Below are 21,991 nucleotides of genomic sequence, written 5' to 3' on the forward strand. Positions count from 1 at the left end.
TGCCCGGAGCATATCTTCTTCATGCATGGAGGGATTTTGATGTTACTTGGCACAATTGTTCACCATCATGAGACGGAGTGTCATACGCAAGAACCAGGTCTTAAGTTCAAGGTCACACTTAGAGGTCAAAGGTCAAATTCAAGAATGACTGTCTGGAGGGTATCTTCTTCATGCATGGAGGGATTTTGATGTAACTTGGCACAAATATTCACCATCATGAGATGGGTGTCATGCTCAAGAACCAGGTCTCTAAGTCTAAGTCAAGGTCATACCTAGAGGTCAAAGGTCAAATTCAGGAATGACTGTCCGGAGCATATCTTCATGCATGGAGGGATTTTGATGTAACGTGGCACAATTGTTCGCCATCATGAGACAGAGTGTCACAAGAACCAGGTCCCTAGGTCTAAGGTCGAGGTCACACCTATAGGTCAAAGGATTCAAGAATGAAAACTTTGTCCGGAGCATTTCTTCTTGCATGGAGGGATTTTGATGTAACTTGACACAAATGTTCACCACCATGAGACGGAGTGTCGTGCGCAAGAGCCAGGTCCCTAGGTCTACGGTCAAAGTCACACTTGGAGGCTAAGCGTCATATACAAGAATGACTGTCCTGAGCAACTCTTCTGCATGCATGGAGGGATTTTGATGTAACTTGGCTCAATTGTACACCATCATGAGACAGAATGTCATGCGCAAAAACCAGGTCTCTAGTTTAGAATTACTTCCCTTTGTTGTTACTATAAATAGCTTGTATTGTAACTTTTTTATACCCCCACCAAACATGTTTGTGGGGGCTATATAGGAGTCGGTTTTGTCGCGTCCCGTCGCATCGCGAAATCTATTATCTCAGTTATTACTAAATTGATTTGATTCAAACTTAAAACAGATGTTCCACCTTATCACCCACATCATGTGACACAAGGTGCATAACTCTGACGCCAAGTTTTCATGAATTATGTCCCTTTTACTTAGAATTTAAGGTTAATTTTGTTGTATTTTCACTATATCTCAGTTATTACTAAATGGATTTGATTCAAACTTAAAATAGATGTTCCACCTCATCACCCACATCATGTGACACAAGGTGCATAACTCTGACACCAATTTTTCTTGAATTATGTCCCCTTTTACTTAGAATTTAAGGTTAATTCTGATGTATTTTCACTATATCTCATTCTGATTGGCTTAGAGCCAAAGGGAAGTAACCTTTGTACTGAGTTTCTTCCCCTTAAATTCCAGGAATATTTTTAGAAATCCTATTTTTAGATTTTCAATATTTTAGGTATTTTTTCTAACTTTTTTATTATAAGTCCTATACAAAAAGTAAATACATTTTTTTTTGTAACATGGGTTGGTAAGACACTTTTTTTGTATTCACTTCTAGTGTATCTCTAATAGTAGAGAATTTTTATATTTACTAATACTACTATACTAGTATTATACTGGTATTACGTATATGTGGAAGCCCAGGATGAAGTACTCCAAAGACGAGTAAAATTCTTTTTAAGTATTAAGCTTTTTTTGACATTTTATATTATTTTAAGTATTTTTAACATTTCTGGTGAGGGTATGAGTCACTCCTGTGACAGTTCTAGTTATTACTGGTCGTAGGGAAAAATCAAGACCACTTTCCTGTAGTACAACATGCATGTTAAATCCAATTTTGAGATGTATTTTGACCTATCTCTACCTGGTAAGGATTTTTGTGTGGACTTTTTTTTAAAGATTAACTTCCCTTAGTTGTTACTATAAATAACTTATGTTGTAACTTTTCTTATAACTGACCGTAGGGAAAAACCAAGACCACTTTTCTGTGGTAAAACATAGGTGTTACTTTCAATTTTTAGGTGTATTTTAAGGTATCTCTACCTGGTAAGGATTTTTATTGTGGACTTAGAAAAACAAAAGAATTACAATAATTACTAAACAACCACAGAATTAAAATTCCATTTGCAAATACAGGTGCTAGTGTATATTTGCTATGACGGGCGTATATTGTGACATTCTCGCACTCTTGTTACAAAATTATGTCCTTTTTTGACATCAGTTTTTGGTCAAGCTTTTGTATGCAAGCTGGTATTTCAGTACTCGCTGATGGGAATCATTGAAAATTCAAACAGTTATCCACTGTTATGGACTGATATGCATCTTACAGGTTCCACAACTCTGTTTTGCATTTTTACAAAATTCTGCCCCTTTTTCGACTTTCATATTCATTCAATTAAAAAGGCTGTTGAACTTGTTTTATAGGGTAATTTTTTCACCCACATTTCTAAAACTAAGTAAAACTGAAAAAATGGGGTACTTTACAAAACATGTAATATCTCACTTAATCCTACATGTACATAAATTACAGATCTTACAGCTCGCCATGAATACATGATATAAGTATTGTAACCTTAGGACGGCCAGCACAATTTTATACAGTCTCGCCAGGCATATCGAAGTAGGGTACCCTATGTTTTTGACAACACAGAAAATGACCTCAGATGACCTTCAGCTTTTCCCGGAAGTAAAGAAAATGAAAGTACACAGACTGAACTTGAAAACAAGTCACATTTGCATTGGGAAATAGCCAGGGTTCACGCGCAGGTGTCACCCCGTCAAAATGTGTGCGCGTGGACTTCTTTTTTTTTTTTCTTTTTTTGCTAATGAGTCAATTTTCAGCATCTTCTAACGATTTGAAAATGCCTGGGCTTTAGCTTTTCATCCATGAAAACATAATTTGCGCTCGGAATAAACACACATTCCACAGGGGTCTGTAACGGAGCAAGGGTACATTGAGATTTTTGGAACTTCGTCAAATCGTTCAAGAGGTCTTTTTTGATATTGTCTAAAAGTGTCGGTGTATGCTTCGGATGTCCGATATTTCCGTATTTGAGAGCTGCAGACCTGGACATTTCAGACATGTTTTCAAAATGAATTTCGTGTGATAAATGTTGATTCTTAGGAAGCGTGAAAGGCCATCTGACGATGATACGTTTTATTACGTTACGGCCGCGGAAAGGATATACAGATTCCGTAAAATGCATATTTTATAGCTATTTTTTTTATAAACGTGTTAAAGTTAAAGAATCTAGTAAAAAGACTCATTTTTAGAAAAAAAGATTTTCCTATATAAGCATAAATGTCACTAACAAATCTCTTTCATTTTTACTCTTTGACATAATTACCTACCCACTTTTTTTCCAGGGAAAAAACGTATTTAAATCTACAAAGATTTTAAAAATGTTTTTTGCTGTTTTAATGACACACAAGAATGCTTCAAAGTGGATAAATTTGGGTTCAGTGTGCATCTAAGAGATATATTTAGAAGAAAAAAAAACCTTTGAGAAATAGTGAATTTTGATATTTTTAGTTCTTTTTGTTTCAACTTATATGTGAAGTTGTGCACCTGGTGTTTTAATTGTAATCTCATACACATGCAGCAAGATCACGGTTACGGCCCTTGACATCAAAAAGTCTATATTATATTTATAGGTGGTATAATTATAAAAAGCACAAGTTTCAAATTTGACGTGTGATACTTTAACCTTTAAAACACATCCATACCAGCAATACCATATATCACAAAACTCATTTAATTCTTCCTGAACAAAAATGCCACCCTCCGGATCTAGACCAAGCACTGACATGTAAAGACGATTATTACTAAAAAAAGTAAATATCCAGATATATCGGTAGTATCATCATGAACAAACGTGTGTGTGCAAAATCCAAAATGTCCAGATTTAAAAAGTAAGAACATTCTTCCCTCAGATAAAACCTTTTATTGCCCATATAAAGTTCTTCGAGCCTCAGTCATAAGCTAATCAGTAAAGTTATCACATTCAATTTTAAGATTATTCTTTACCTTCTTCAAACACGATGGTATGACGTACTTTCGTTTTTCTAGTAATCAGCTAATAAGACGATAACCAGTGTTTGATTTTATAGTGATAAATGTGCTTTTGTGCGAGTATGATTAGGTAAATGTGCAATAGCATCAGAATAGCTGCTACAATCTGATTTCTTTCAGTTTTGGATTTTTCACTAGCTTATAGGTAATGTATATAAAAAATTTTATGCATGCAGATGGGTCCTTAAGCAAACATGTCTTTAGACGCATCTGGATCAGCAATTTCTTTATCTTGTACTTGAAAAGCAGTTAGATTGATTTTGGGCAACACATTAACAATATATGAGCCGTGCCATGAGAAAACCAACATAGTGGCTTTGCGACCAGCATGGATCCGGACCGGCCTGCGCATCCGCGCAGTCTGGTCAGGATCCATGCTGTTCGCTTTCAAAGCCTATAGCAATTAGAGAAACCGTTAGCGACCAGCATGGATCCTGACCAGACTGCGCGGATGCGCAGGCTGGTCTGGATCCATGCTGGTCGTAAAGCCACTATGTTGGTTTTCTCATGGTGCGGCTCATATCCCAGTACATTAATTTAATTGCTTTAAGCTGTGTCTGTTTCTGAGACAACATCGCAGTCAATTTCCGATTCCTACGTATGGCAACAATAACTTATCCAATTAACATATATGTATGTTTAATGTATTGACGCATCAGAGAAAAAGCCTCGGGGCTATATTCCACAGTGTCACATGTTCCCGTGATGATAGTCGCTTAGTTCTGAGATCTGTTAACCGAATATTGACATGGACATAACAAGAAATATTTTTCAAATAATTTAACGCAAGTCCTTTACTATGAAACAGTACATTCTGTATTGTACAGGCATTTTGGTTTATCTTGATTCAAGTAGGATGTCGTTTTACTATTTAATGGCACTTTTTGATATAAAGTTAAGAATAGTTATGTATTTATTGATAACACACACTCGAATGTCTCATATTCCAACATTCTGAATATGGAATATCATTTAAGAAAATAGTTTATCTCAAGAATTTGAATACTTGCATGTAATATGAAATATTCGAAAATGTCACAGCAAACGCATTCATACAAGTACGACGGACAATTAGAAATAAAGTTTCAGAAAAAATATGTACATTGTTTAATTTTGAAACTTTACAAGCAATATATACCCTTATTTAATACGATGATTTAGATTAATTTTCCGATCCGTATCTATGGCTACGCAGTGCAGTTGCTATAAAACGTTATGAAAAATAGTTCAATATATTTTCTGCCGAGGCCTCAAAACAGAAAGCGTATCGGTATGTCAGCACAGGAAAAAAAAAGAACTTGTACCAGAAGAAATTAAAAACATTGCTATCTACGTTCAGTAACGTCAGTACGCATCTCAGGCAACACCATATGTAAGACAAAATCGCATAGCAATTAAAAGAAATGCATTATATAAATTGCCAAAACCGTAACGGAAAATAACGCATGTAAAATAAATAAATAAATAATAATAATAATAATAAATTCCTTATTTAAAGAGCGTAAGACTCAATAAGTTGCATACATAACATACAAATCTTATTTTCAATGAGGCCCTCTAACAAACACAAAACCATTTACTCATACAAATGAAAATGTCACAGTCATTCCATAGAGCAGACTTGTAAAGAAGATAAACACATGTTAACAGTCACATAACATTGAAACTCTACACTGTATTAATTAAAAGAAAGTTTCTAAGTAAATATTTAAATGAATTTACTGTGCTAGCATTTCTAATTGAGTAAGGTATATCTTTCCAAATTTCTACAGCCATAAAAGAAAACGAACGTTTAAGAAAATTTGTTTTATGTCGAAGGTGTTGTAGATCAAAATTCGTTTTAAAACGAAGGCTATAGTATGTATTGTCACAAATTTCAACTGTGTCACAAATATAAGAAGGTGCAAGCTTATTTAATGCTTTATAAACCAAAACACCAATATTGTATTTAATCCTGTTTGGGAAAGTTAACCATTTAAGTTCACAAAAGAGAGTACTGGACGATGTCTGGAAGGATACTTTCAATATGAGTCGAGCTCCCTCTTTTGAATTTTAAAGATTTTTTCTATTTTTCCTTTAGAGCAGTTTCCCCATATAGTTGATGCATAGTCAAAAATCGGTAAAATGTATGAGTTATAAAACATATTCTTCATATCAGCATTTAGGTATTTAGATATTCTGTAAAATAGACACAGTTTGGAGTGTATTGTTTCACACACCTTTGCCCAACTTAATTTTTTATCGATGTAAACACCTAACAATTTTTGACATGATACATTTTGAATACAGTTATCATTTAGAGTAAGATTTATGTTTCTTACTTTATTTTATTTCTTGTTGGTACCAATTAGCATACTGGGTGTCTTATTCGGATGGAGAGCCATATTGTTAGACGTGAACCAATTATTAACTTTGATAATATCAATTTGCAATTTTCTTTCAATATCAGATACGTTATGGTCGCTTACATGCATCGTATAATCATCGGCATACATGTCGATGTTTGAGTTTTTGACAACCAATGGAAGATCGTTTATTTATATATGAAAAAGAGCAAGGGAACAAGTATAGATCCTTGTGGAATACCAGTTTTTATATACGATAAAGAAGATTTGACATCATTTATTTGGACATATTGGGTTCGATTCTTCAGGTACGACTCAAATCAGCAGTTCACTAAAATGATACAGTTTCATTTTGTATAGGAGAATGTTATGATCCACTAAGTCAAAAGCCTTACGGAGATCTAGGAATACACTACCGACTATTTTTCCTGAGTCAATGTCTTTAGCCCATTTGTCAATTAATACAGTAAGGGCCGTTTGGCAAGAATGCATTTTTCTGAAACCAGACTGGGTGGTATGTATTATATCAGTTCTATTGAAGAAATTATGCAGCTGAGTAGCAATATGTCTTTCGACTACCTTGGAAATGGTTGATAATATGGATATGGGTCTGTAATCGTTCATTTCCTCCTTAGAACCAGATTTAAAAATTGGAAATACTTTAGCTTCTTTAAGTTTGTCTGGAAAAAACCCATACTGAATGCTGCTATTTATGATGTTAGCTATTGCAACAGTTACAGTGTCGGAGCAAAGTTTGATAATTCTGGGGCCAATACCATCTGAGCCGGTAGCTTTGTTACTGTTCAGAGATTGAATTATCTTTTTCACTTCAAATGGCGTAATATAATCAATAGTAAATTGAGAATCTTTTAATTTGTTATTTAACATAGTTTCCAGTGGCTTAAAAACTGATGGTTTATAGGTACTTTTGCAATGTTTATGAAATGATCATTCAAAGCATTTACTATCTCTAGTTGATCATTTAATGTGATGTTATCTTTCAAAATTATGTGTTACTAGGAAAAGATACAACTTTGTCTTTATCATTCATTGAAATATCTTTTATTTGCTTCAATAAAATGTTTGAGTTTGTTCCAATTGAAATAGCGTTGTTATAAAAATTCAATTAAGCAGAACAGAACAGAACAGAGCAGAATATCTTATTTAGATTTTAGCATTACAGCTTATCATCTGTCTCCATAACATATTAACAAATGACATGCAAAAAGAGAATGAATGGCAAGTACAAATATATATACATATACATGAGAATGTAAACAAAGTGTTATGTCATTTATACAGGAACATTTATACTCCTATCCCTTAGTTGAAATGCTTTAATAATATAATTTGATAGTCGATGTAACAGTACTTTATTATCACTATTTATCAAGTTTATAAACTTGAACATACTAGGAGAACTCGTAAAAACTGATGGTAAATATTTTTTCTCAACTGTCTGTAAGCGTCACATACAAGCACAAAATGGTACTCGTCCTCTAAGTCGTTCCTTACACACATATGGCGCTGCTCTTGGAATGTTTCGATGTCTCCCCTGCTCTATGTGTAGTGTATGCGAGGAAAGTCTAAGTTTTGTTAGTGCCTGTCTATGTTTCACATTGTCTAATATACTTAAGTAGGCAGATACTTCAAAATTAGATTTAATTTCTTTGTACAGTGAATAAGTGAATTTACCTTGTTACGCCAGAGCTTATAATTTGTAAAGTCGTTAGAAGATTTATATCTGTCCCTTAATATCCTAGCTTCTTTTATGTCATCATTGTACCACTGCGGTTGAATTTGTCTTTTTATACGTTTAGTCTTGTGAGGCGCATGGTTTGCAAGTATATAATTTAGGATATTATAGAATATACAATCGTACTTTCCATTGAAGATCTTGACTTCTATACATACATGTACATATATTATCGTGAGCATTTAACAAGCTCGCTCAAAAAGTTTAGTATCAACGGACTCACCATTTTGGAGTATCGAAAAAACATCTAAGCTGGAATTAGATGCATCAGAAATATCTCAGCGATAAAGACATTTTGTCGTATGACAGAATAATGTCTGTCCCAGATACGCATTTAACTTAGTCGGCTAAAATGATGGATAAATAATTTATGAACACAATACCATGGTACATTTTCTTTTGCTGGTGAAATTCTGATGTGGTCCCGGGTCCCATAAGCAACATTACTATAGTTACTCAAATTCTTAGCATCTTTTATTTTAGTCGTTATGTTCTATGCATATGTAAGATTGTGTTCTTCTTGATTTTGAAATAAAGGCTCCGTTGGAATTTTCCTGGAACTTTCTGACCGTCCCTTGTATATGTGTCATCTGCATAAACAGTCAATAAATAAAGTCTTGGTTCCATGTACACCGCCACGTGAGCACGTATTTTGATGTTTCTAAATTGTATTTTGAGCGCTGCTCAACTCGGGGCTAGTGGGCGTGGACGGTAGCATGTATTTCCACTAACATCTATGGTGTAACATTTGGGTCAAAAGTCTGCCTTGCGGGCGCGCACTTTCCAAAATATACGCGCACGTATAAAATATTAAACATTTTGTTGAATTGTATTTCAGTAACATTGCTTTTTAATAGTTCATGAGCAAAGTAACATTGTACAATAACTTTTACAAGGTTTTATTGTTATTTCAAGTATCACATAAAAAATTACACAATATTTACAATATTATAATTAGAATACAGTAAAACAATACATCCGTCCAAAGCACGACATATAAGACTCTATAAACTTTGACCGCGTGGTTAAAGTCGCTGATTTTCAATCACTTTCGCCTCATCGATGTTGGTTAAAAACTTCGATTGGAGTGTATATACATGTAAATAAACGGCTTCAATATTTAGATTCCACAAATCTGTTGGGTATTCGTGTATTTAGGCTCACTCTAGAACAATTTACCGTATTCCCCGGAGACGTCTGTCCTCCATAAAGTATTGGCTTAGTCAGTCACTAACAAATTGTTGGCAATGCACTTAGACATGAAGAATGCTGTCATTATCTATATACAAATGAATGTTTATCAATTTCTAATATATGAGCATTTGGGTCCATTTTAAGATAGGTATTTGAATTCAATTCCAACGTAATCATGATAGAGAACATTGGCTCCGGCAACGTTAAAGTTATCGAGAGAAAATGATTATTTTGTTTTAGATTTTTTCAACAAGTCTGAATAATAATAAATTTCAAAGCAAAATCATCTTCATTAGTATTTTGTGAAAACAATTTTAAGCAGAATATTTTACGAAACAGAACATTATGTTATAATAACTTCATAGCAAGAAGAAGTAATTACCTGCTAATTGTAAAGTTCTTTTTGGATAATATCTTATATTAGCCTGTGGTTACACAGCCTCTTTACCCGATTAACATGTGTCATTAAAGTAATAAATTAGATATAATTGTCACCTACTTCATTTCATTACTCTCTCGGAATGCACCCCTAAATCTAAGTTCTAGAATCCTGTTTTGAATGTATATGCTTTAAATGTGTGTTATGTAACTGTAAAGCGCAATAGAATATTTTATAATTTTTGCGCTATATAAATGCCATGTATTTTTATTGCATGACTGCGGCATTTTCCTTTGAAGTTTTGTGTTTTCTAAATTCTGGTATCGCAACGGTTAGCCGTGCTCTAAATTCCGCTGCACACAGGTATCGCTCACAGTTTTCTCTTTCTGGGATGTAGAGCAATACACACAAATTAGCAAGTGTTGCTGTGATAAGTTATTGAAAATGATAAGCTATTTGAAATAATTTATTACTGTATTTCTGTAGTTAAGTTCTCTGCATCTTGATTTAAAACATGATTTTTTTAAGTAACATAAAAATATAACGGCAAAAATGATTATGATATTCTATATTCTGTTTAAAATTCAAATTTTGTTTCTGGCAAAGGTTTACAATATGCTCTAGGTGTTAATTCCATTGATACATAACCTTTGTTGATAAAATTAGCCACATGGGAAGTGTTTACCGTCTCTATTTCTCCAGGGTTCATGACCTCATTAGGGCCTCCCGGCAAATTCAAAATTTTAGCACTTAGTTTAAATTATTTTTGAAACTCTATTTCCAAACTTTTTGTTTTAAAAAATAATTACACTGATTAATAAGGAATGTTTCTATGTGTATTTATGCACTTTTTATAACATTTTTTTCAGTAGTTTATTTAAAATTTTGAAAAAGGGATCTCTGATGTGAAGCATGCATAATTTATATAAAAACCTGCCCATCGCCACCTTCTTGCTTTTATATGGCAGTTTATCATGTCATTGAAATGTTTCTAAGGGAGGCTCAAGAGGGGAAATATTTTTAAATATTTTAAATTAAAATATTTAAAAAATGTGTTCAGATTACTGTTTTCAATCATGCAATAAATCAGTTAGACAATACATACACGTGTGTTACCGGCGAGTATCATCATGCTTGGGAGATTCTCAGGGAACGTAATTTGATAGCAAACTCTCCTCTACGAGGCTCGTTTGCTACCCAAATTACGTTCCCTGAGATTCCCCCACGCATGATGATACCAGCCGGTAAAGCCCTCTACAGACGGTAGGTTTTTGTTGTACAACACTAATTATCTCAAAGATGTACAATTTTGAAAGTGTACATCTTTCACATACAGACAGTATTCCATTCCCATATAAATCACAGAGATTTACCTAGTAAATATAGTGCATCAGGTACTGAAAAGAATGTAACCATTAATAATAAAAAAAAATATTCACCATTTTATGTCCCATGAATTTAATTACCCATGACATAAATGAGCCATGCCATGAGAAAACCAACATAGTTGCTTTGCGACCAGCATGGATGCATATCAGCCTGTGCATCCGCGCAGTCTGGTCAGGATCAATGATGTTTGCTTTCGAAGTCAACTGCAATTAGAGAAACCGTAAGCGAACAGCATGGACCAGACTGCGCGGATGCTGGTCGGAAACGCACTATGTTGGTTTTCTCATGGCGCGGCTCAAATCATTTAACTTTTCAGTGTCATCCTTTTTTCCATTATGCATTAGAAGCCATTTCATATTCAGATTTGTGTTTATTTTTTGGGCAATTGTTTCTGGAATTTCATTCACTTGCCTCTTATCAACTAATTATTTACCAATTTGTTGCTTGTCAACGTGGGTGGTACGTAAGGCAAAACTTACGAAATAGAACATGTCCTAATCTGTAAGTCAAGACTTAAGATTTACGAAATCAAGGAATAGCATCATACACACGATAATATTTGGCTGTACATATTGAATTTAATTGGTGTTGTACAACAAAAACCTACCGTCTGTAGAGGGCTTAACACACTTTTATGTATTATCTAACTTATACGTATTTCTACATAAAACTTGAGGTTGAAACCCAGAGGTGAAAGAAACAATAGAGAGAGCCCTAATGTTCAATACTACAATTTGATGACTGCAGTTCAGCCCACGGGCGATCTCTTAAAGTTTCCACATGTTTTTTCGAGTATCCATGATAGCTGTAGAATTTATAGAAATTCGAAGCAATAATTCCTATGGGTAACGCGAGAACCAGTACACCGGTCACTGCGCATGCAGAAGCAATCACGTGACCAACGACACTATCTGGTGTGTAGTCGCCGTATCCGACAGTGGTTACGGTAATCAATGCCCAGTAAATTGCCGTAAATATATTAGACATTTTTTGATTTTGAAAATATTCTGCAGCAAACATGAAATAGCCGAATATTGTCACGACTATTCCTAGCAAGAAAGCTAGTATTTTGAATTCATGTATTGATGACCTGAATGTTAAACCCATAATCGCGAAAGCCGGAATACGTTCTGTAAAATAAAACAGCCTTGCAAGTTTTATGATTTGTAAATAGGAAAACAATAAATATGCCGCTATAGCTATCCACGACTCAAGATATTCTAAATTTATATGCAGGATACAGGTAATCCAGAAAGAGGCATATCCGAAAACTGTACATATTCGCGTGAAACAGACCATGTAAGACCTTTTGTTTTCACATGCTACGAAGCACAGTACTAGCTCCAAGGTTAGAATGATATGACATATAATAGTTACGTATATAAGGATATCATTGGGCTTCTGGGTCTTTAAAAACTGTACTGTTGTATTATCTCCACTGAAAAGGATCATAACTTTACTGAGAGACCTGATCTCAGCGTCTGTGAAATTCTGTTGAAATGTTGATACTGTTGACAGAGCGTCTGTGAATGTTGAGGCCAGTACCAGAAAAGACATGATTGTACTCCATACCTGTAGTTATAAAATTAATATATTAGAAAAGCTGAGTCATATGAACGATATCTTAAAGGGAATTCCTATGGTTTTTATGCGCATCTTTCTGCGCAGCCGACACTTTCTATGGAAAACTGAACTAAAGTCAACATTTGTCGAAACATGTTACAGACAATCTTAAATATGAAGTTTCTTGAATGAAATAACATTTTTTGATAAGTTTTATCAGTAATCAAATGTTGATACTGGTTTATGTTGTATTGACAAGTATCATGCCTGACAGATCCTTGCTATTTTTGAGGTTGTGTTTCACATCGCATTTTAGTACAAAGACAGTGTTGTTCATATAATGTAAGATAAATGACTTAGTACTGATAAATCAATATCACCTTTCAGCTTATTTAGTATTCAATTATAGAAATAATTAAGAATTTTTAAAACTTTTTTTAACTTCTAGCGCACATACATGTAATCAATTTGGCCAGGTTCGCTCCACTTTCCGTCCTAACAGGTGTTGTATTCTAGCGGTCTTAACAAAAAATTTAGTCTGGTGACCAATACATTTTTAGCCATTTTTATGTTCACAATACAATTATCTATACAAAAGAAAAACAGGAAAAAATTCTATGAAAGAGTTTTTTCAAAATTTAAAAAAATATTCTTTACTATGGGTATTTTTCATTGAAAAAAGTTCACAAAAGTAAATATGAAACAGTATTGTTTTTCATTTGTACCAATAACTGTAAGGATAGAGTATTACAAATATGGCTATAATATCAAATAAGTATATAATAAAATTTGTAAAAAGAAAAAAACCTTATTGCACTGTCTTGATGTATATTTTGGTTGGTATTTATAAAAAAGCAGAAAATAATGAAAATGTTGAAAAATCGCTGGCAGTTTCAGCAACAGTGGGTGTGTTCAAAACAATTTTTAACAGAAACGAGCCTGGTGACCTATTGTTTTTATTTGTTCATTGTTTTCAGCACAAAATTTCATATCATATATGTGAATTTAAAAAAATTCTATGAAAGGAAAAAAACTATAGGAATTCTCTTTAAATGAATGGAATATACAGCCTACTGCGCTTGAACTTGATACCAGTTTTATGAAAGAGTTTCATAATCAGACTCAAATGGATTTACTAAGGACAGGCTCAGTTACTTACCATTCTGAATTTATCTACTACTTTCCAACGCTTAATTTTCATTCTGTTATTGTTTCTTCTCAAGGGAAGGAACACTTATGGTGAACATGTCACACTTGACTGATCATGTAATGGATATAAGAGTAACGTCAAAGGAATCCGTTTCCCGTAGGGCGTCGCCATCTTGGACTCATGCATATTTATTCATTACAAAAAGCCTGTAGCCCAGTATGTGTTGACGCATAATCATATTATTTCAGTCTTTAGTGCAATGCAACTAACTAAAATAACAGAACAACAGGACACAATAATAAAGTTTAAATCATGTATCTTCTCTTAATGAAATGAATATGCATCATCTAAAAATAGACTCCCGCCAAAAAAATTACGTAATGTAATTGTCCCTGGTCACGTGATGTTTTAGCTTCTAACGTTTCAGATTAGCAAGTACTTTTTTTGCGTACTTTTTTCACTCTTCCTGATTTGTTTTTTTTTTTTTTTGACTCGTAAATGCATGTATGAAATTTCTTTTTGTTAAGTGTGCAGTTACTCGCTGGTGTAGTAAGCCGCGTGATGAAAACATCCGGAATTGAAATACAGACTGCAAGACGGATGCTTCCAAATAGGTTACATTCTAGCAATTCAATTTCTTCTTTATTTCATATTTACAATAAAATATTCAGACCTCATTTTCAGCATTTTAGAGCGTTTCAATGATATGAAAACCATATATGGTCATTTAGTATGACATGTCTTCTTATAAAAATAGAAAAATACTGACATGTTATGTTGTATATAAGAAACATAATCTGTTCTGAGAAACATCATCCTCTAAAAATGCCCTCATGAAAACAGCCGTTTAGCAATTACGCGTAGGTAGACATTTTTCGCAAAGAACAAAACTTATTCCAGGAAATTCACAATGCAAATGATCTAGATCTTTTCGCAATACAATAAGCAATTAAACTAAGCCAAAAATATAACTGTCACCTCCTCATGTCACTCATTATACCATATTTCATCCATAGCATGGAACTACATTTTGGACTACTTCACATGTAACACAGAGTAGTCACTTCCGGTTTGGTGTCATCCGTCCAAATAGCATAATATATTATTATTATTATACCAGATTTATATAGCGCCCTTTTCATGATAAACACGTTCAAAGGCGCTTTACATATACTGCAGCCACACAGGGTGCGAAATCATCCTCTACTAGTACAGACACAGAACGATCTGATCAGAGGGACAGAGTGAGATAAAGCCCCCAGAACAGACAGAGAGAACTTTTCAGATACAGACGTGTCCAGCTAACTTAGCCTAGCTCTTTTCGAATAGACAGTCTGGTTCTTTAACGTGCCCGGTGTATAGCACCGATACACGCGATGCCGTCTTTCCTGGGAAGAACCAGTACAGGCTTCTAATATATACTGCACTTGCTTATATTAAAAATAACAACAACAACAACTTTGGATTATGATAAAAATGATAATACTTAGATCAGTACTTAAATAGTTAACTTTGCACAAAAAATGACAGAACATATTTTTCTTATTGCATTATTAAGCATTTGTAACATTATGCTTAAACAATATCCCTTAAAAAGAATATTTTATATGCGCTAGAAGGAACCTTTTGGTAAGCTAAATCTTGTTCAAAATAATTGTTAACATAACAGTACTTAGCAAGCAAAACAGAACAAGACAAATACATCTATAAAAATAATATTAGTAATTAGTATAAACAGAAATCAGCTGGCATCGTCAGAAAGACGTGTGTACATTGCAGTTAATGTCATATCTATTTTTAGATAAATGGAGAAAGAAAAGAAGTGAATCTGATATGTCGTATCAGTTTTTGACGGTTAAGGAATACCCCAGGTGCCCATCTGGGCATTATTTCATCACGGGCGGGTACCACCGACCTTACGTAAGCCAGCTGTATTGCTTCTTCACATGAAGAATTCTACTTCCCAAGTGTAGATCGAACCAACATCGGTGAGGAGCATGTAATTAGAATACGCCCCGAGGAAATAATCGGACGAATATTATGCACGTGTATGTGTTCATATGTAAAGCAACTTCATACTTGCCATCTAAGAATGGCTACTGCATAGATCTAAGACGTATGATAGATCGTGTTACTGACGGATATGTGTCTTATAAAACTATTAATTAAGAATGCTTTAAATACTTCTAGTATTTTTTTCATACTTATAAAACGTAAGCATTGAAAGAAACATTAATCTGAAAATAAATGGGCATGTTTGAAAACGCATAATGAAATCACATGTTTACATGGAATTATAATAATAATAATAAGCAGGCAAATATAAAAGTGAGCCCGAAAAAAATCTAAACGAAGCAAGGAAAACGACCATGTGTAAAGCATACATTAAACTTACTTGTGCAATACGTGATGAACTGGGGTCATCAAGGAACAGCCAAAGTCTTTTTCTGAAACTGGGCTTCTCTTGCCTTATTACGTTCACACCCGGGGTTTGTTTCTCGTTATTCATCAGAGAGTCCATTTTTTCAATGTCATCTTCGCTCCGATATAATGCTTCCAAACAACAAGGAGCGACTTTGCGTAGAGGAATCTCCCAAAACTCTAGCTCTTTTTTGAAAGTTGTTCCGCAGCTATCATTGGGTATATGAACTGCTCCTTTACGGAAAGCATCAAGAATGTAGGCAAACAACAAGGGATTTCGATCAAAATAAAATTCATTTTCTTCCAAATCAAAATCATCTTTCTGTTCATCCAGTTTATCCAACTTTGACCCTGGAAACGCATTTAATGTTTTCTTACAGCATTTGAAAATTGTGCCGCCGATATTTAGTCGGACGGTTTCTTTTTCTGTAATATCCATTTTGAATTCGCATTTAAACCAAAATACTATAATGTAGCAGGTAGTTGTACATGTAGGACTATCACAGAGTAATGAATTGTACTGAATTCTTATGTCTAATTATCCGCAATCAGTGACAACCAACATCGGCTATGGAACCCACATGAGAATTTGTTGATTACCTGATCAAACCTGGTCAATACCCATGAATGAACTGTTACAAATGTAAGCTTACACTTTTTTTTTCATTTTGTTTGCAAACAATAGGACTTAATTTAGTTTCTGCTGAATGTCAACATGAACCAAATATGTATTTAAAAATCACAGACACCAGGGATTTGTTGATTCTGTCTCATTGTCTGTTGTTAGTTCATCTGATTGTACATACAACAGTTATTAGCATCTATCATTTCATTAAAACAAAAACACTAAGTGACTGCAAACAAAAATCAGGAACAATGTGATTTATTGAGTTTTGGCAATATTTAGTTAGAAACATGCCATTATTATTCTAGTCTATCAAATATGTAGTGAAACTCTTTAGTCTGTCATTATGGCTAAACATTTTTGTTGCGAAATAGTAGGACGTTTATCTTGAAATCTTACATGAAAATATCAGCTTTTTGAAAATATCAACTGATGACTATTTATGATATTATTTCCACTGAAAAGGATCATAACTTTACTGAGAGACCTGATCTCAGCGTCTGTGAAATTCTGTTGAAATGTTGATACTCTTGACAGAGCGTTTGTGAATGTTGAGGCCACTACCATTTTTGTTGCGAAATAGTAGGACGTTTATCTTGAAATCTTACATGAAAATATCAGCTTTTTGAAAATATCAACTGATGACTATTTATGATAAATAGACGTTATGTTTGGAAAAGGTTGTCATGTGAAGTGTTACAATTAATAGAAACTTTTATATTACGTACATACTATTGTCAAAAACATCTCGGAAATTTTTTTATACATTTCATGTAGTATAAGAGTTTATTGAATGTTTAACCATTAGCCTGCTGGCGGCAAGTGATTCTGCTCTTGTGACCAGTGCAGACCAAGATCCCCCTTCACATCCGTTCACTGTTCGCCATTCAGTCAGTATCTTTATTGGTAAGCACCCCTTTTAACAGTTAATGGTACTGTCCAAATTGAAAGATGGACAAGTTCATTATAGAAGTTTAGCAGGGTAAGGGTTGAATAGAAAAAAATTATAATGGTAATACCACTCACGTGAAAAGGTGAGAGATGAGTTTTAAAATACAGATATTTTCTAGTAAGTATTTCTGATATAAAGGTTTAAACCAGCCAACTATTATATGTTTCCTTTGCTTGAAATATATAAGAATCTCTGCTCGGCCTAGGAAGATATTTTAAACATGGAAACTGGCGATTGAATTTATATATATAACTTAAATAATTACTATTGGATACTCTTTATGACATTTCAAATTGCCGACCCACAAGCAAAACAAAAGATTATGATAATTTGTCACTAATGATAATTGCATATGGGAATATCAGCTTCGAGGGTCTCTCACTAAACAGAAACAATTACGGAATCTTGTAGTTCTTACTCCTTTACAACTGAACTTCAACAACTGAACACATCATTTCGTGATACACCTCGTGGTTTTGCCATAGTTACCATATCTAAAGCACGAGTAGAAGTGACGCCATTAGGCCAACGTCATAATTGTTTGCTTATTTTAGTAATATAGGCACATTGTAACGGAAATTTCAATTTCGTTAGGTTTTTGTTTTGTTATTTATAGTTCAGTTATATTATAGAGTATCATCAGAATATCTGCAGTAACTGTTTCGTTGGCCGTTTTGGGGCTTTTACTATTAAACCATTGTCAGTTGGAATATAAAGAGTCGAGCCTCGTATTTATTATTTTATTTAACTCGTTTAAAAAATCCAATATGAAAAGACACTCGTATAATATTCTCTATATACATCATGTTACGACATTGAGAATGTAAAAAAAGTAAGATTTTAGTGTCAATCTTTCAAATGAAACACGACCGCTTCAGCGCTTATTATATTAAAATTAGATAAGAGAGTAGTACAATGTAGGGATAACGCATGTACCAATGATTCCCGAGGGGTTCTGAAGATGTTATAACACGAAAAGAACATACGCTAACGCTATTCTAGCATAAAACGCGTAAAAACCAAGTCAATGAATATATTGTCCCTCAACGTCATAAAATTTCCATGGAATGCGCGGTAAAGTCTACGTTGTTTTTTAACGTTGACGCCATTTCCTTTTGAATTATCCGTTTTGGGGCCGTAATATGTTTACACTTTGCCACGGAACGCGCATATATAAAAAGGTGTTATAACAGCACGCGAGCGCGAGAATCTCTCTGTTAATACACGTTTTCTCTCCTTTTAAAACACCCCGAAAAGTGACAATAGCAGCAGTTTTATGCTAGAATATTTATTCTAGCATAAAATTGCTGTTATTGTCACTTTTCGGGGGTGTTTATTCTAGCATAAAACTGCTGCTATTGTCACTTTTCGGGGTGTTTTAACAGGAGAGAAAACGTGTGTTAACAGAGAGATTCTCGCGCTCGCGTGCTGTTATAACATCTTTTTATATATGCGCGTTCCGTGGCAAAGCGTAAACGTATTACGGCCCTAAAACGGATAATTCAAAAGGAAATGACGTCAACGTGATAAACAACGTAAACTTTACCGCGCATTTCATGGAAATTTAATGACGTTGAGGGACAATATATTCATTTACTTGGTTTTTACGCGTTTTATGCTAGAATAGCGTCAGCGCATATTCTTTTCGTGTTACAACATCTTCAGAATCCCTCTGGAATCGATACCAACCAATCCCTCGGGATTCTGCTGATGTTATAACACAAAGAAACATGCGTTATCCCTATAAAACACACAAGATTTACAAATAAAATTGTGCCATTCTTTTGGATATAATTATATGTTAACATCTTTAACAGTACAACATTGAGTTATAGTTTCATTCTGTTGGGACAAGTTTTATTTCTTCAATGCAACTACTTGATTCAGATGGGATACATTCTATCGTTTGTACAGAAGACTGTTTCTTATTTTGTGCATGTATTATAGTGTACCTATGGTAGTCATAGTACTTGTAAAATTTTGATACAATAATTCCGACCGGTAATGCTAGAACAAGCACACCACTCACTGCACATGCTCCAGCAATCACGTGACCTGCGATTGTGCTCGGTACATAATAACCATAGCCAACTGTTGTTAAAGTAATTAGCGCCCAATAAATCGCTGTGAAGATGTTGGTTATTTTTGAATTATGCAAGAATTCGGCAGCACACATTATATAAGCAAAAACACACACGAACATTCCTAGTAAGAAAAATAATATTTTTAACTCTTGTTTGGACGAGCTAAATGTTAGACATATGAGTCTAAACGCCGGGATACCTTTTGCAAAGTACAACAAACGAGCAATCTTGAATATAGACAAGTATCCAAATACAAATTGTACCATCAAAGCAGCATTATTTCCAGTTGAGATAGACGGTTATAGAAATCCAATAGGACATGTAACCAAAGCATGCTAAGAGGCGCGTGAAGCAGACGAACGACTTTTTGTTTGAACATACGATAAAGCCTAATACAAGCTCTAATGTTAAAATAGCATGAAATATGGCATTTGTATATAACAGATAACTTCGGGGTTTTTTGGACGCAAGATTTTCCAGCGTTGCATTATCGAAGTCCAAAGCGTCCGCAAACTTTGAAAAAAGCCTCATCTGTGATTCTGTGAAGTTTTCTTGAAATGCATCAACCGTAGACAGGGAATCAGCCATTGTCGCTGCCAGAATGATAAACGATATGAAGATGCTCCACATCTGAAAGGAAAAAACAGAAGAAAGCTGCATAACTAAAGATACACAAGAACAACGCCAATGAGTTTCAACGCTCGTTCGCCCGCATGCTTGAAATGAGACAATATGCAAGGCAAAGACAAGACACATTATGTTGTCGTTGTTTCGCCTTCCCTTTGACATACACAGAGGGGTCCATATAATCGTCTAAATGTCGCTTTCATAACAATAGAAAATAACTTGGGCTACCGCATTTAACAAAAATGAACGAATACGATGTTGGCTCAATTTGGTACTAAGTGACGTGTATTATTTTCATTTACCTACATTATTGGAAACTGCATATGTGTAAATTAACTGCGAGAGTCAATCGAAAGGTGAAACAGTGGCATGATGTGCGCCGTGTCCTCGTGTTGCCGCGTAGCGTCCCGCGACATGACAGAACGACAACATGACAGACTGCTTCATTGTCCTATCCTCGTGTTGTCAAGTGACACCCTTCCAACATTAGAGCACGACAAAATATGGCACTGACACGACAGAAAACCTTGTGCCGTCACCCTTCTTCCATCGTGCCCTCGTGTTACCGTGTCATCGTGTTGTAGCGCTAGATTAGTGCAAACACGACAATACGATAAAAATGGTTTATTATGTTGTTATGTTGTAGTTCTTTCGGGGCGCCGACACAATCAGCACAATGTGGCGGAAAAGCACGACCATACTAGAAAGATGCAGGTAAACTGTGTAGAAGAGAAAGAAATATACAAGGTATGTTTTAACTGCCACAACTTCTCTGAAATTCTATCATCTGGAACATCATTTCACGAACTTGACCTGATAATAAGCCCTTAAGTGTGATCTAAATATGCTTAAACTATACCTTGAAACTTAACACACGTGTTTATAATCATGGTGAAGGAGGTAGAACTACTTTTAAGCACTATTTTGAAAGGCTTTTTGCATTAAGGAATGACTGACTTTTGAAACTCTGTATAAGAGTTAAGAGTATGTTAGCACTACGGCTGATACTCCACCCAGAAATAATATTTCTGAGCATAACAGTAGATTTGAGAAAATGGGTATATGTCTGGTTTTTTTAACTAGTTTGCTGTTACATATTTTAATACAAAATTACTTTAATTTGTAAATACTAACTAGCTGGTTAGACAATTAATTGCCTTAATACAGTATTATAGCTTACTTGTGAGTTATTTCCCAGATTTACGAACATTATGGAAGATAATAAGAAATCGAATAATCCCTACAGAAGCGAAAATCAGGGACGGTATACAAGCATTACACTTTCACTTTAAATTAATAACGTACACCGTGACCTAGTGATTCGGGCATAGTGAATACTTAATAAAACAAATTTAAATGTCCACAAACTACTATTTGTCATGACGAAAACGGAACAATAACATTTTGGAAAGTAAAAGCATGAATCCGTGTGGCTATACGCTGGATACCATCAACCCTTTGTAAATTTTAAACTCATTTTAGATGAACTACCATGGACTCCATGTCCTCAACTATTGCACATACGCCACAGACCATATGTTGTTGCAGATATCGTATAATGATAACTACCTTAGATATTAAATTTTGCGGGCCTTTTGAAGCCATGAA

At 34.4% G+C, this 21,991-nt stretch overlaps 1 protein-coding gene across 1 annotated transcript; it reads right to left on the reverse strand.

Annotated features, from left to right (window-relative positions):
- Positions 1 to 4,444: 4,444 nt before the first annotated feature.
- On the reverse strand, positions 4,445 to 16,534 carry LOC128549786 (potassium voltage-gated channel subfamily S member 2-like). Its single transcript, XM_053527366.1, has 3 exons — positions 16,070 to 16,534; positions 12,339 to 12,533; positions 4,445 to 4,492 (listed from the first exon to the last, which is right to left on the reverse strand). The coding sequence occupies exons 1-3, from the start codon at positions 16,532 to 16,534 to the stop codon at positions 4,445 to 4,447; spliced, it is 708 nt and encodes a 235-aa protein (XP_053383341.1).
- Positions 16,535 to 21,991: the final 5,457 nt, after the last annotated feature.

This window comes from Mercenaria mercenaria, chromosome 2 (genome assembly GCF_021730395.1).
Source record: "Mercenaria mercenaria strain notata chromosome 2, MADL_Memer_1, whole genome shotgun sequence".
Classification (NCBI taxonomy): Eukaryota; Metazoa; Mollusca; class Bivalvia; order Venerida; family Veneridae; genus Mercenaria; species Mercenaria mercenaria.